Source organism: Sinohyriopsis cumingii, chromosome 2, assembly GCF_028554795.1.
Source record: "Sinohyriopsis cumingii isolate HCF-2022 chromosome 2, ASM2855479v2, whole genome shotgun sequence".
NCBI classification, from domain to species: Eukaryota; Metazoa; Mollusca; class Bivalvia; order Unionida; family Unionidae; genus Sinohyriopsis; species Sinohyriopsis cumingii.
Window position 1 is genome coordinate 20,047,206 of NC_142962.1, and position 16,006 is coordinate 20,063,211.

General features: G+C 34.8%; 1 protein-coding gene across 1 annotated transcript in view; it reads left to right on the top strand.

The window, feature by feature from the left end:
- Positions 1-363: 363 nt before the first annotated feature.
- Positions 364-16,006, top strand: part of LOC149804425 (isthmin-like) — a 51,997-nt gene continuing 36,354 nt past the window's right edge. Inside the window, exons 1-2 of the mRNA XM_089932642.1 lie at positions 364-862; positions 1,548-1,967. Coding sequence (XP_089788768.1) covers positions 1,695-1,967 — 273 coding nt within the window. The 5' untranslated portion in view covers positions 364-862; positions 1,548-1,694. The remainder of the gene's footprint in view (positions 863-1,547; positions 1,968-16,006) is intronic.

The window sequence follows — 16,006 nt, forward strand, 5'->3', positions numbered from 1 at the left end:
TAGCATGAGATGAAAGACCCGTTAAATACATGGAAATTGATTTTATCGCATTCATGTCTGTTTCTAGTTAATTAAATATTTGTATAAATCATCTGTTACTGAATACAAAATTGAGAACAAAAATTCTAGTGTTAATTTAGAGTCGTGGGAGTTTGTAATGTAAAATTCATTGCACATATCAAGAAAAGATTTTGAAACGTTAACATTATTTAAATACTCATTTTGACAATTGTCACGAACTCAAAACAATGGCATAATTCCAATTTAAATTAATTTTTTTATAAAAAAAAGAAGCTAAAACTCACTGAATAATCTGTCACAAAGTTCAGATTACCTCCTGTTATCATGCGTTTATTTTTTGCATTTTCCTCGATTATTATTTGATTACAGGTAATCAATAATAAAAAGGAAGTAATAAAACTGTTCTTCAAACAAAGGAAGCGTTAAAATATTTTATAAAAAGTTATGATATTTTGTACAAATAAAATTTGATGCTTGCAGAATGCATCACGCCAAAACTGGATCCATACAAACTTAAGGATAACCACCTTAAATGATTAAATGCCTATGGTCATTTTTAAGACAGAATTGTGTTTTTTTAAACAGTTACACCAAGTGAGGACATCGCAGATTAAATCAAGATCAAAACAGAATAGATATCGTGTTTTACATTCCAATCTGAATGGCATCACTTGAAGCGCAACAGGTGTAGGTTTGGAATTACAGGACTACCTAGTTTTATTGATGCGGTTCGGCCAACAGGTAGCGAGGCTGACGGCAGTGTGTATGTATGAATGAAGACGAGGGCTTACTACGTTATTTGGACACCGGAACGCTGGAGCTACACCTAATCACAAGCCAAGTAAGTACTGATAGGTCGAATGTAGCTCGCTGATGTTATTTTTTGCTTCTCCGTAAGATATTAACACAATTTTCTTAATAGGTATTAGGTTATCTTGATGTATTTTAGGCATATTTTAGATGATCATGCGTACCTGGTATGATTTAAAGCAATTCATTTTCATACTAGATATTGTAATAAATATTTAAGTAAAAATAAAGTGAATTGATTCTTTTTGTTAATCTCAAGTTATGAATCAAGCGAGGTGTGTGTGTGTGTGTGCGTGTATATATATATATATATATATATATATATATATATATATATATATATATATATATATATATATATATATTCGTCTAGTGAATTGCAGAAACAGATAAATATATATATATATATTCGTCTAGTGAATTGCAGAAACAGATAAACATACTCTGATAACGATTTGGAATCTTGTGTATATCGGGCGGATAATTTGGCATTTATCAATAACTGAATACAAAATAGATACAAGATAGCATTTTATATACTTTTTGTTTGGCAAGATACTATCTAATTTTTGGAAAGAAATTCGACTTAGGTTCTTTATATCTGATAATCAGACCAGAAAGAATTTATTTTAACGAGGAATTTCTATAATTCCACGCTGGTGTTGCTTTTGTTTGTTTTCAGTCCATTGCAGAGCGTTCTAATTCTTGTCTTGTAGATACCACAGAGAAGGATGCTAATTACGCCATGTGTTAGCCGCTTATCACATTCCTCTCTTTTATCTGGATATACAAATCGTATTGACTCTAGTTCGTGACCATCGAGATATATTTATTATTGGTCGAGTCAAAGGTGTGCCAGACTAATGAATGGCCAGGACGATAAATCAGAGGAGAAGGGAGCGGCAAGTGTGTCGGAGCATGTGGTCATCACGGATGAAACAGATCAAAACTTCGCGCGAAGTGTTCTCGTGAATCGGAGATGTAGAGTATGTACTGGAGCGTTGGAAAAAGTGGGCATGGTGTTCGTTCTTTTGTTTGTATGTTACTTATCATGGACAATTCCCGCACATTATGGATTATTTTCGTCGGCGAATGATAGTGGAAATGAAACATCGAATTCCGACGGAAAATTAGGAGTGAGTATCTTGAACATTGGTTTTAACATAATCCATATCTCTTATTGGTTTTAACATAATCCTTATCTCCGAATGATTTTAACTTAATCCTTATCTCTTATTGGCTTTAACATAATCCTTATCTCTTATTGGTTTTAACATAATCCATATCTCTTATTGGTTTTAACATAATCCTTATCAATGAATGATTTTAACATAATCCTTATCTCTGAATGATTTTAACATAATCCTTATCACTTATTGGTTTTAACTTAATCCTTATCTCTTATTGATTTTAACATAATCCTTATATATTATCCTATAACGTGTATCCATTTTGCACGGAAACTAAAAACATTTTTTTTTTGTTATTTTAATTAACACCACTTAATCTTTATTGTTTTTTTTTAATACGCTTATTGCGTGGTGTTACATTGCTTTTTCTACTGGCACATAATCGGATGTCTTTTTTTTCTCGATCTTGTTATAAATATCTCGTTTACTAATGTTCTGAAATTCGGGAAGATTTAAATTTATTTTAATGGTGTCCCTTTTTATAAAACGATTTATGCCGAAGAAAGCTCTGGATGAAATTTTATCCCTGTTTCTTATGAATTGAAAATAATAGATACATAATGCCACCCGAATTCCTTATAACACACCAAACGCCAAATTGTTTGATTGGACGGACAGTAGTCATAGCTGATCAGGATCTGATCGAACTGTCCCATCTCTATCACAGCGATGCTTGATTGTTTTAAATGAGAGAGAGAGAGAGAGAGATTTGTACTGCTATTATCTCTCTTGTTCGAAAGGCAACTAGTGCGTTTTCCAGAATTTTGGCAAAATATATATGAAACATATTTATTTGCTTCTTAAATTCAAGAATATAATTCCAAACGCTATTACGTGTTTGTGTCAGTGGGAGCATCCGTATTACCCTCATTCTCTCTCTCTCTCTCTCTCTCTCTCTCTCTCTCTCTCTCCTTTTTCTTTGTTGAACCCTGTTAAAAAGAAATTGTATTGACCGTCATGAAATATAACAGGATTTCCAGCCTAAATGACAGTAGTTACAATTCGTGATCCTTTTTCCTTGTCCACGTTTAAGTTGCCTAGAGCATGCAATAACTGTTTTACTACACCTGTATGTATTTAGTCACCGATTACATTCGATGGTAAAATAGTATTTAGGTTTATGGATTCCGCACAAGCCAAGCTCTGTGAAACTTGTATCTCAAATACTATTTCAATTACTTTATTATTAAAGCCAATTTTGGTAAACTCAAATCGGTTGTCCACTCTAACCATGAAAATTTGTGTTATGCTTTTTTTTATGGTGATTTCAACCGGTTTATACTTGCATTACTTTTATCGGCATTTCAAACGTAATTTGTTTACAAATATTCTAAGATATCTGACTATCTCATATCCACGAACATCTGTTAGTGATATCACAGGAAATAAATAATAAAACGCACAGTAAAGTCACGCGCCAGACATAGATAAGCTAACCAGAACAACAATCTTGGACTGGTTAAAGTCTGTATTTATGACTAGTATGGGAGATTTCTGAGTGTTAAATATAGGTGTATATTGAATTCGGATATTTATTAGTGTCATATATAGATGTATGTTTAAAGTACATATTTCTCAGTATTATATACATAGTTGTGTATTTAACCGTGGATATTTCTAATAATACTTAGAGGTTAGCTTTGTACTTCGAAACTTTTGTCGAGTTTTCGTTAGTAGTCTTAACCATTTGAATTAGAAAGTTTATATCTTGAGGTGTGAAATCTAACACGGATTTAACAACATCCCTCGTCAATTGAACCGGGCAAAGCGAAAGGTATGATTTCGCGAAGTCATAACCGTTACATAGCAAAGTAATATACGTTCCCTTCGATGGATATGCTGGTGTTAAGTCTTTTTCCCTTCGATGGATATACTTGTGTCAATTCTTTTTTAAACTGATGTATTTGTACAGTTTTACAGCTAGCATTATTGAAAGGATATATGTACAAATACAAAGATTGCTAAACATTGTACAAATACAACAAACTGTTAAACATTGTAAAAATACAAAAATACAATTGCTAAATAATGTACACATAGAACGGTTTCTAAACATTGTACATATATATATATATATATATATATATATATATATATATATATATATATATATATATATATATAAGCTGATAAACATTGTACAAATGCAACGGTTGATAAACATTGGTTGGAAGAACAAAAAAGATGAAAGAAATAACCGTTTGCTGCTTTAAAGTAGTATGACAAATTATACAACGGACTCGTCAATGAATACAGATTTGTTGGAAAGAATGTGGTATTTGATTGTCCCTGTAAACAGTATAAGACAGAATGGGGTATAGTCCATTTTACTATCCCTGTTCAGATTCATAAGACAAAATGTGGTATACTCCATTGGACTATAGCTGTACAGATTCATAAGACAAAATGTGGTATAGTCCATTTGACTATCTCTGTACACATTATTAAGACAGAATGTGAAATAGTCCATTGGACTATAGCTGTACAGATTCATAAGACAAAATGTGGTACAGTCCATTTGACTATCTCTGTACACATTTTTAAGACAGAATGTGAAATAGTCCATTGGACTTTAGCTGTACAGATTCATAAGACAAAATGTGGTATAGTCCATTTGACTCTCCCTGTTCAGATTGATAAGACAAAATATGGTATAGTCCATTTGACTTTCTCTGTACACATTTTTAAGACAGAAGATGGTATAGCATATTTGATTCTTATGAAAACACATGTTTGTTGTTTAAGTTGTATCAAGGTCCACTTATTTAAGTAAAAGATCAAAAGTTTCATAGTTATTTCAAAAATGTTTTATTCTTTGTATTTATATATTAAATTGCACCCTTTGTCTTCGATGATAATATCTGCTTCACTGAAGAAGCAATTCAGACCTATCATAAACGGCCACATTGTTTTTTGTCATAGTAGGGTAGATGAGTACATGCTTCACGTGCATTACTGTATTTAAAATAAAGATCATTTAAACATACAAGTACAAAGCCATGTTCACGTGATATTCTTTTATAGTACTGATCATGAGCGAGAAGAAATTATTGTTTCAAAATGTAATTTTTGTACAACGTCCATTTAACTATGATACAGCCCAGTTACAATCTGTCCTGTTAAGACCAGTTCTTTAATTGGACGACACATCAGTTCCAATAGTAGAGAAGTAAACAGTGCTACGTGCGTACGCATTTACCAGTATAAAGTCAAACTTTTTTATGTTAGAAAGTAACAGTTTATGTATATATGACAATGAATAAATAAAATTACTTTTTATTTATGGAAATGTTGAATATGTCATTATGTAGGTATCTACACGAGTAAGACCAACCACAGCGCTATTAACACTTTTTTTAAACACTTACTTGATTCCAATACGAGTATTGCTGAGGACTCGCGGTATTAATTCAACTCCAACTGTAAACACCATCACATTAAAACTTCAATGACTTTAAATTTCTAAATACTTATGATCAAACCTATATTTGTCAGTATAGACCCATCCTTGATGCAACGAAGAAACCCGTATAAGCCGCAGCATTTTTAACATGTGTTTTGAAATCCTCACCGGAAGAATCGGGTGTTAACTGTAGTTGTTGTTGTTGTTGTAGGGTTTAACGCCATTTGTCAACACAAGATAGGCTATACATGGCGGCCAGTATTAATGGTGGAGGAAGAACCCGGGAAAACCCCGGAAAGAACCACCGACCCACGAGAAGCTACTGGCAAGCTTTCTCACATACCAACATAGGCCGAACCCGCGACTCGAAACCACGCAGACAGAGGTGAGATGGCAGTGATCCGTAACGGTGAGCGCTTTAGACCACTTGGCCACTCGGGGCCCCTGTTAATTGTAATAACGAGTGTTTTAAACTCTTGTCTGTAAAGGACTGAAATTATTTCAATAAAACATGGGCTCTACATGTGTCAGTTACAATTAGAATATGCTCTCCAAAGATAATTTATTTTAAATTAAACTTTTAATATCAGCACTGAGTACGTTAAACCTATTTATAGTCTGGTTCGTATTTTTTCATATAATTAGTACCATGAGTCCTGAAAATCTATCTTTTACGCAGTTTGTTTACAAAGTTCTCTGTATGAGCACAAGTGGAGTCGATTGACACTGGAGATCGACTTTTGCTAAAGTATGCCGTCTTGAACAAAAATTGAATATTTAAAAAAAAATCGTTATTTTATTATTTGACGTCACATGACTGTGACCTGTAGACTCCATAATCTTTTATTTTCTTTATAATCCTAAATACAGTCCATCCACAATGTTTGTCCAGGAAATTATTCCAGTACAAACGTTATTTTGCAAACAAATTTATCTTTATGCGGCAATGACCATGACGTTTGCCTTTATTCAGCGATATAATTGTACAACGAAATTACTACAGGCCTCTTCCATACCGTAAGTGCAATCTATCTACAAACTTTGGTCAAACGTGAACTACAACTAATGTTATTACGCAAAAACCAGTGACCTTGACCTGTTATCTTATGATAACAAAATCTGTAAGCTTCTTTCTTACCCCAGATACAGGCCATCACAACGTTTGGTTCAGATGTGTGATGTAAAACTCATGTTATTGTGCTGAAACCGTGTTTCTTCTACCATTCACAGTGACCTTGACCTTTGACTTTTGAAGTTCACAAATAAATGGGCCCTTTCTTGCTCCAAGTGCAAGCCATCTGCCAATATCAGTAAGTGTAGGTGGCGGAAAACTCGAGTTATTTTGTGGAAATGAAATTGGGGTTACAGAAAGACTGACGTCATATCGTCTTATGACGGGAGATAAAAAAAAAAAAGTAGTTGCAAAAGGGTTGTACGAATCGAACAAATACTATGAAGACATTATTTCCAGAAATAGCTACAGGTTTGATGGAATATGTTTCTACGGCTTAACATTATGCTGATTGGGATGTCAATCGAACTTCGTCTTGAGACACGTTTATTTGCAAACTGAAAATGTACATTTTTCTCCAAATTGCCTCATTAATCGCCTCCCCTCCACAGAGGACTGCGTCTTTTTCATGACATTGTCTCAAGCATTTATTACAAAAGGTTCTTGTTTGTGGTCCCGCGTCGCGGCTCATTACATTTCAAATAATACAGTGCTTGCCACTGGTACATCTTAAATAAAGTTTAGTATTGAATATAGTGACCCGTATTAGCCATGACGCGCGATCAGACACAAATAACAGAAATAACAAAATAATATAATAATATTTTGAAGACAAACGAAACTCGTTCTCCATATTCACTTCTAGAAAGACTTGATTGGAAACTCAGAAGTACTAATCTGATACAATGACTTTTATTGTTTACAAGTAGGTGGATATATTTGTTAAACCTGACTGCGCTTTGAAGATTCAGGTTGACCGTCATTGTGTATCAGTACTGGGACTAGAGTTACGCAGGGACTGATATATAAGTCCTCTCTGAACCTTTGTCTGACTTCCTATTATTATGTAAACGAGGCTCCCAATCACTGCTTTCATATTTAAGATCAAAGGGACAACAATGTACCTATTCCTTTGGGCAATACACTCGTCTCTTTATTACCTACCTACGGAGGACGTTTACTAATGTGAAATCTGATGCTCTGATAGATGAGAATTGTTTCCCTTTCTCGTTCTAATCCTGAAATATAAGGTTAACGTTCACTTTTAAAACGCATCAGTAGAAACTTGATGCTTTCTGTACCACATCGTTTCTTTACTTTAATAATTTGTGTTTGAAAATAAATCGTTAACATTACAACAAATGGTATTAGAATTATTCCAGAATCTTAGTTGTTAGTTAGTGGTTCATTTTTAAAGGGAAACAATGAATAAGTGAATACAATTTCAGCTAAAAGCAACATTACATTTTATAATGCCTGTAATATCAGTATAGGTTTCGTTTTGTTCCTCAAATACACAATAAGCAAGATGGATTACATAAATGGTACTCCTCTTATTGATGATCAAAATTTTATATAAACCCAAAGGTTTCACTTTCGAGTAAATTATTCGTTATAATTAGCAAACAAGCCAAAATAGATTACATGATTACATTTTCAAGTAAAGATATTTATTTAATCTATGTAAATAAATGCGTAAAGACGCAGTACAAATCAGGTAATGTAAGGAAATAGGTCAAGTGCCTGGAAAGCCCGGTGGTACTTCTGATACATTTACTGCGGCAAAAGGAGAGGTATATATCCCAGTATAAGTCTAGTCTCAAATCAACGATGCGATACATATATCCCTATGTAAGTCTAGTCTCAAATCAACGATGCGATACATATATCCCTGTGTAATTCTAGTCCCAAATCTATGATGCAATACATATATCCCAGTATAAGTCTAGTCTCAAATCAACGATGCGATACATATATCCCTATGTAAGTCTAGTCTCAAATCAACGATGCGATATATATATCCCTGTGTAACTCTAGTCCCAAATCTATGATGCAATACATATATCCCAGTATAAGTCTAGTCTCAAGTCAACGATGCGATACATATATCCCTATGTAAGTCTAGTCTCAAATCAACGATGCGATATATATATCCCTGTGTAACTCTAGTCCCAAATCTAATATGCAATACATATATCCCAGTATAAGTCTAGTCTCAAATCAACGATGCGATACATATATCCCTATGTAAGTCTAGTCTCAAATCAACGATGCGATATATATATCCCTGTGTAACTCTAGTCCCAAATCTATGATGCAATACATATAATCCTGTGTAAGTCTAGTCTCAAACCTAATATGCAATACATATATCCCTATGTAAGTCTAGTCTCAAATCTAATATGCAATACATATATCCCTGTGTAAGTCTAGTCTCAAATCAACGATGCGATACATATATCCCTGTGTAATTCTAGTCCCAAATCTATGATGCAATACATATATCCCTGTGTAAGTCTAGTCCCAAATCTAATATGCAATACATATATCCCTGTGTTAAGTCTAGTCTCAAATCAACGATGCGATACATATATCCCTATGTAAGTCTAGTCTCAAATCAACGATGCGATATATATATCCCTGTGTAATTCTAGTCCCAAATCTATGATGCAATACATATATCCCTGTGTAAGTCTAGTCCCAAATCTAATATGCAATACATATATCCCTGTGTAAGTCTAGTCTCAAATCTAATATGCAATACATATATCCCTGTGTAAGTCTAGTCTCAAATCAACGATGCGATACATATATCCCTGTGTAATTCTAGTCCCAAATCTATGATGCAATACATATATCCCTGTGTAAGTCTAGTCCCAAATCTAATATGCAATACATATATCCCTGTGTAAGTCTAGTCTCAAATCTAATATGCAATACATATATCCCTGTGTAAGTCTAGTCTCAAATCAACGATGCGATACATATATCCCTGTGTAATTCTAGTCTCAAATCTATGATGCAATACATATAATCCTGTGTAATTCTAGTCCCAAATCTACGATGCAATACATATAATCCTGTGTAAGTCTAGTGTCAAATCTAGTATACAATACATATATCCCTGTGTAAGTCTAGTCTCAAATCTATAATGCAATACATATATCCCTGTGTAAGTCTAGTCTCAGATCTACTATGCGATATACATGTCCCTGTGTAAGTCTAGTCTCAAATCTATTATACAATACATATATCCCTATGTAAGTCAAGTCTCAAATCTATAATGCAATACATATATCCCTGTGTAAGTCTAGACCCATATCTACGATGCGATATACATGTCCCTGTGGAAATCTAAACCCATATCTACGATGCGATACACATATCCCTGTATAAGTCTAGTCTCAAACCTACTATGCAATACATATATCCCTATGTATGTCTAGTCTCAGATCTACTATGCGATACACATATCTAGACCCATATCTACGATGCGATACACATAGCCCTGTGTAAGTCTAGTCTCATATCTACTATGCGATACACATATCTAGATCTATATCTACGATGCGATACACATATCCGTGCATAAGTCTAGTCCCAGATCTACGATGCGATACATATACCCGACTGTAAGATCAAGTCCCAAATTTACAATGCGATACATATAAACTTGTGTAAGTCAAGTTTCTAATCTACGATGCGACACATATATCCCTGTGCAATTTTAATCCCAGATCTATGATGCAGTACATACATCCCACTGTAAGTCTAGTTCCAAATTTACGATGCGATATGTCCCTCTGTAAGCCTAGTCCCAGATGTTCGATGTGATACATATATACGTGTGTAATTCTAGTCCAATATCTACAAAGCAATACATCTATAGGTTCGACTTTCTGTTTCTAAACTGTCACGTGCTACATCTATGTAATGGATTGGGTGTTTGTGTTCATCGTTACATACATCTTGAATACTCTGTGTTAGGGTGGTCCAACATCTTCAACACCGCGGGTCACATGGACCAAAAATGTAAAGTTCGCGGGTCATACACACACACACACACACACACACACACCCATCCATACATACATACATACATTCATAGACACACATGACCCACGGACCTGTAGTTGGATTACTCCCCCATGCAGATGTTATGGTAATAAATTGCACTACTTGATTTTGCAGCATCATTAGAGTTTATTCGGGGCAGGACAAAAGTATACATGATAAGTTAGATTAAACTTATATGAAATTCTCCATTATGCCTTGACAACATGAAATTAATTTAAAGTTGCAATTCTTTGATGCCGTATCAAAACAAAACAAAGCAAAACAAAACAACGCTTAATTATTGGGTGGACATGTTGTCGTCTCTAATAAATTATTTGGGGGTTTTTTTCGGTAAAAGAAAAAGAAGCAGAGTTTCGATTTGCACACAAAGTATTTAATTTATCGACACAGTGATAAAATGATTGAATGAGTTTCACATTTTCCATGGTATGACTAACTGAACGCTCTGTTGAGCATATATGATTGAGTTTCACATATGTCATATGTCATGGTATGGCTTATTTCACGGTCTTTTGAGATATATCATGCAGCGTTGTCCAAAAAAAAAACATTTCCTTAATATTTATCAGCTCTGTGTGTGTGTGTGTGTGTGTGTGTTCTGGAAAATTAGTAGATTCAGTTAAGTCTGGGAATACCATTCCTACAAGGGTTTTTCAAAGGCATGGAGTGTAGTTTTAGCAGCCTCTTTCCATTGTAACCCGTTGCAGTATAGAATGGGGAACATATGTATCTAACTGTATGTTCGTTTTTCTGCACGTAAATTGAAATACTGCGTTTCAATGTGCTTTCAAACTTTTAATTCAAATTATTAAATTATTAAACTGAAATATGCCACAGTGGGAAAGTTTAATGTTTTATGTAAGGCTCGTACGTGGTACGAAAATGCTTGAGCTGTAACCGTATCTTTGTTTTAATGTCTTTCTTATTAGGACTGTGTTACATTTTATGTTAAATTCATTGTGTTTAAATGGACTATATCCAAGTATCCTGCCAGGGTTTATTCGATGGATCAATATGAAAAGTAGAAAGTTGATAATAATATCAAGCGTGTAAGAAGTGCATGATAAAACGAAGCTTTGCTTAGATATCTTGTAGATGATTGTTCGGAACACCACGATGAAAATCGATAAATATCAGAGTACTCCTCGTTAAGAGATTAGCGTTTTGTGAATTGCGTGCTTAAGAAAGACATCCTAGAATTAAAGTATTAAAGGATATTTCCAGGGATCGTCAGTCTTTCATCTTGCGCGTGGATATCAATAACTTTTAATCGAAATGGATCCTTTGTTTACATGTTCCAAGATTGCCAAGAGATTGTAGTATCGACTGAATGCGAATTATCAGACAACATTGCAGGTTCCCCTTACTAGCACATACATATGATAACCAGGAAGCTAAGCATATGACCTTTGCATGTTCGAGTAACAGCGTTTGATATAAATTCTAAAATTACCACAACTGTGCCACAACGATATGAATATTTCCTGCTCTAAAAATCACAGCGATGATTTAATTTGAAGACGTAAAACACTGTAATTTACTTTCCATGCTGTAAACAGTTACACACAAAGATTCAAGTTCGTGTTGTCACTGATAACATAGACAAAACATTAAAGTATATATATATATATATATATATATATATATATATATATATATATATATATATATATATATATATATATATATATATATTAAAACATCGCAATATCATTTTGAGCATGTTTTATATTACTGAATGGTCTTGAGCGGGTGTTATATAATACCGCGGGGTCTTGAATAAGTGGTACACAATACTGAATGGTCCTAAGTAAGTGGTATACAACACTGAATGGTCCTAAGTAAGTGGTATACAACACTGAATGGTCCTAAGTAAGTGGTATACAACACTGAATGGTCCTAAGTAAGTGGAATATAATACTGCGTAGTCTTGAATAAATGATACACAATACTGAATGGTCGTAAGAAAGTGATACACAATACTAAACGGTCGTAAGTAAGTGGTACACAATAATGAATGGTCCTAGATAAGTGGTACACAATTCTGAATGGTCCTAAGTATGTGGTACACGATACTGAATGGTCTTTAGTAAGTGGTACACACTACTGAATGGTCCTAAGCAAGTGGTATATAATAATGAATGGTCCCAAGCAAGTGGTATATAATACTTAATAGTATTGAGCAAGTGGAATATAATACTGAATGGTCTTGAACTGATGGTATATAATAGTGAATGGTCTCCAGCAAGTGGTATATAACACTGAGTGGTCTTGAGCAAGTGGTATATAATACTTGATGTCTTGAGCAACTGGTATATAATTCTGAATGGTCTTGATCAAATACAGAATAATACTGATTGATCTGTAGTAATACAAGATTATTCAATATTAAGTAAAGTCACTTGTAAAATGTGGGATTCTTTCGCTTTCTTTTACAAATGTATATCGTTACACGCTTGTTTCTGATAAATCCAAAATTCGGAACGGCAAATGAAAGGTTTGTATTCATTTTCTTCAACGAAAGGTTGGTGTTCATTTTCTTGCGCTACTGTTATTTAAACATCCGCAAGTAAGGTTCATTAGAAAAGTATGACAAAACATACTCAGTCACAAATTATCCAGAAAACAATAGCTGAACCAGGCCCATCCAAGGAGCCACGCTGGCAGCAAGCCCGACCGGTTGAGTTACTGAAGTATGACATTTGTTTTTGTGTTGTTGTGCTAATTGGAGCGCCGTGACCAATGCAACCGTCTTGCCCTTATACCATTCTTGAGCTGAACGAGTATTTAAATATTCATCAAATCTGCACAGGTTGAAGACTGCTTTCATCAATTACACAGAAAGGATATGCAGGCAGTGTTTTATGTACAAATTGTTTTATGTAAGTCATTTGACTCATCAAGGCAACAAACAGTGCGTCAAAATCCAATCCTATGAGTCTTATTCTAGCCGATGATCAGTTTTCTGTAGCTTTTTAAGTATAATTACATTGTTTAAATACACAACAAAAATATTAGTTATATAATGTAGCTAAAGCCAATAAGGCAATTCCCTTGCCAGAAGCATCTGAACATTATATATTTGTTAAAAATCTTCTTGAAGGTTTTGTGTGGTCAGACATAGTCTGACCATATATGACAAGGCGTTTATTGTTGGCTATGTCAGTGCTTTCATCTTCCATTGGTGTAACAAATGACGAATTTTGCATGTCATGTATAAGACTATCCTCAACAACGTTTGATAGGTGCTCCAGTAACTCTGAACAGGTAGTAGCCGAGTCATACTGATTGGCAGATTTCTTCAAAATGCCAATGGCCTCAATTTTTCAGCCGCTAAGTCGTGTATTAAATTAACAAGATATCTGTATTTTAAAACAAGGGATGTCTTCTACACTCAGCCAATGTACACACTTAAGTTGCACTTTCACTGCTATGTCTTGTTTGGAAGAATGTTTTTGTAACCCTGCATTCAAATCTGCCTGGTGTTGTGGACCTTCATTCAGCAGTTTTTGTTCTGGCAACCCAGCATGCCTTGCCAGTGTACTGTTTTGAAAGTTATTGTTTTATGCACATTTGGTCATGGTGGGTTTTTTAGCCTCTGCACATATATGTTAAATATATATAAAGGCGTCTTAACTATCACATTGTTCACTCGACTTAACTTCTTTTTGAAAACGTTGCCAGCTGTGTTTTCAACCGTTGCTGCACAAACTACGTTTTATCTTACGAGTAACCGTTACCTCATCTTTGGATGATGAATGCTCCACAGGTTCGATAACAATACTGCAAGCTTGATCATGCCTATTTGGACGCATTTTTTTAAACCTGGGATGCAGAAAATCACTTATGCAGAAGTCCTCCGTATGCAAACATTTGCCGGAAGGCAAATTCAAGGACTTGACAGTCCTGCTTCAACCATCTGCTCAGTGGGAAAATGTGTTGATCAAATCTTCATTCTAGCTGTGCCGATATTTACAATGAGAAATTCGGTGGCTGAAAGACCCCCAGATGTGCATGCTGTCAGTGTAAGAGTACATCTGAAGAACATGATCCAATAGCTTGGCGGCAAGTTCAAAGACCTGACTAGGTGCAGACTGGTAGTAAAATTGTACTGACATTTACAATGACTAAATTCAGAGGCTGAAAGACCTAGTAATGTAGTTTTGCGTAAGAGTACATTAAATGAACAACTTTACCTTTCATTATTGTGTTCATTTCCAAGTGTAGCCGATACGCATTGAATGTGACCTCGAAATCAAGACATGTTGAGAGTTAGACAAAATGCTGTTTGCAGATTTGGATAAGTATTTTGGGGCAAAATTGGCGAAGATTGTAAGGAGATTCAACAGAGTGCTAGAAGTTGCTTGAACTGATATTTCACACGGAACACTATGTGTGATGCTTAGCTTAGAGCATGGAGTAAGACGTTTCCTTGGCCTGACATAATTCACTCTCATTTATTGGACAAACAAGAGTTATATGTCAGTGGTGTAAAGAAATTAGAAAATTAAACTCAATAGACTCTCAGTTTTAAAATCCTAGCGAGACCTCTTCAGTACTATCATTGGTCGGTCATAAACGCAGACCAAAAGATGATTTCATTTGTTTTGGATCTATTTTAATTATTTTTGCCTTGGATGCCATTTTCAATCGAATGCTGACAGTATACTGGAACAACGTCAGGCATAACAAAATTGAGCGAATGGAAATTGTTACTTCATTGTATGACAAAGGTGTGCATAAAATAATAGTTTCTGGTGAGAATCATTTTAAAATCACGTGTTTATTTTCCACCTCTTTCTTGGGTATGGTGATTATACGGCTCTAACATCCTGTTGCTACAAATGATGTGACAATTACAGGTCACACGAGGTGAGCTCCAGGCTTCACACTCAGCCTTAACAATTCTTCAGTCATATTGCTACAATGTCTGCAGTGTGGCAGTTTATAGTGATGCCTAGCACTGGGGCATCATGTCGCAGACATGTAGCATAATGTCCGACCCAGTCACATTATTCTGACACAGGCCGACCAGTCCTGACACAAACCTCTTAATGCTGAGCGCCAAGCGAGGCAGCTGTATGTACAATTTTTGTAAGTCTTTGGTATGACTCGGCTGGGGATCGAACCCACAACCTCCCGCATTCGAGGCAGACGCTCTAACCACTAGGTCACCGGAGTGGTCCTTGGTCCAATCAGAATGTTGCTTTTGAAATTTTAATGTCATATGTCCAGATTTCTAATTTCACGTGTTGTATAAAAAATGCTTGTCCTTAAAGTTTCATTTTCTTGGTCGAGATTTTAGATTGTATCTGTTAAAATAAACAGTAGTGGTTGAAAGTTTTTTTTTTTCTATGTCGGGATTTTAGATTGTGTCGTTTTGGTGGTTGAAATTTCAATGTCGTACGTCGAGAATTCCTAATTTACGAATTGGTTCCAAGAGTTTATGGCGAAAGTTCCATTTCATATGTTGAGTATTTAGACTTCAACTGC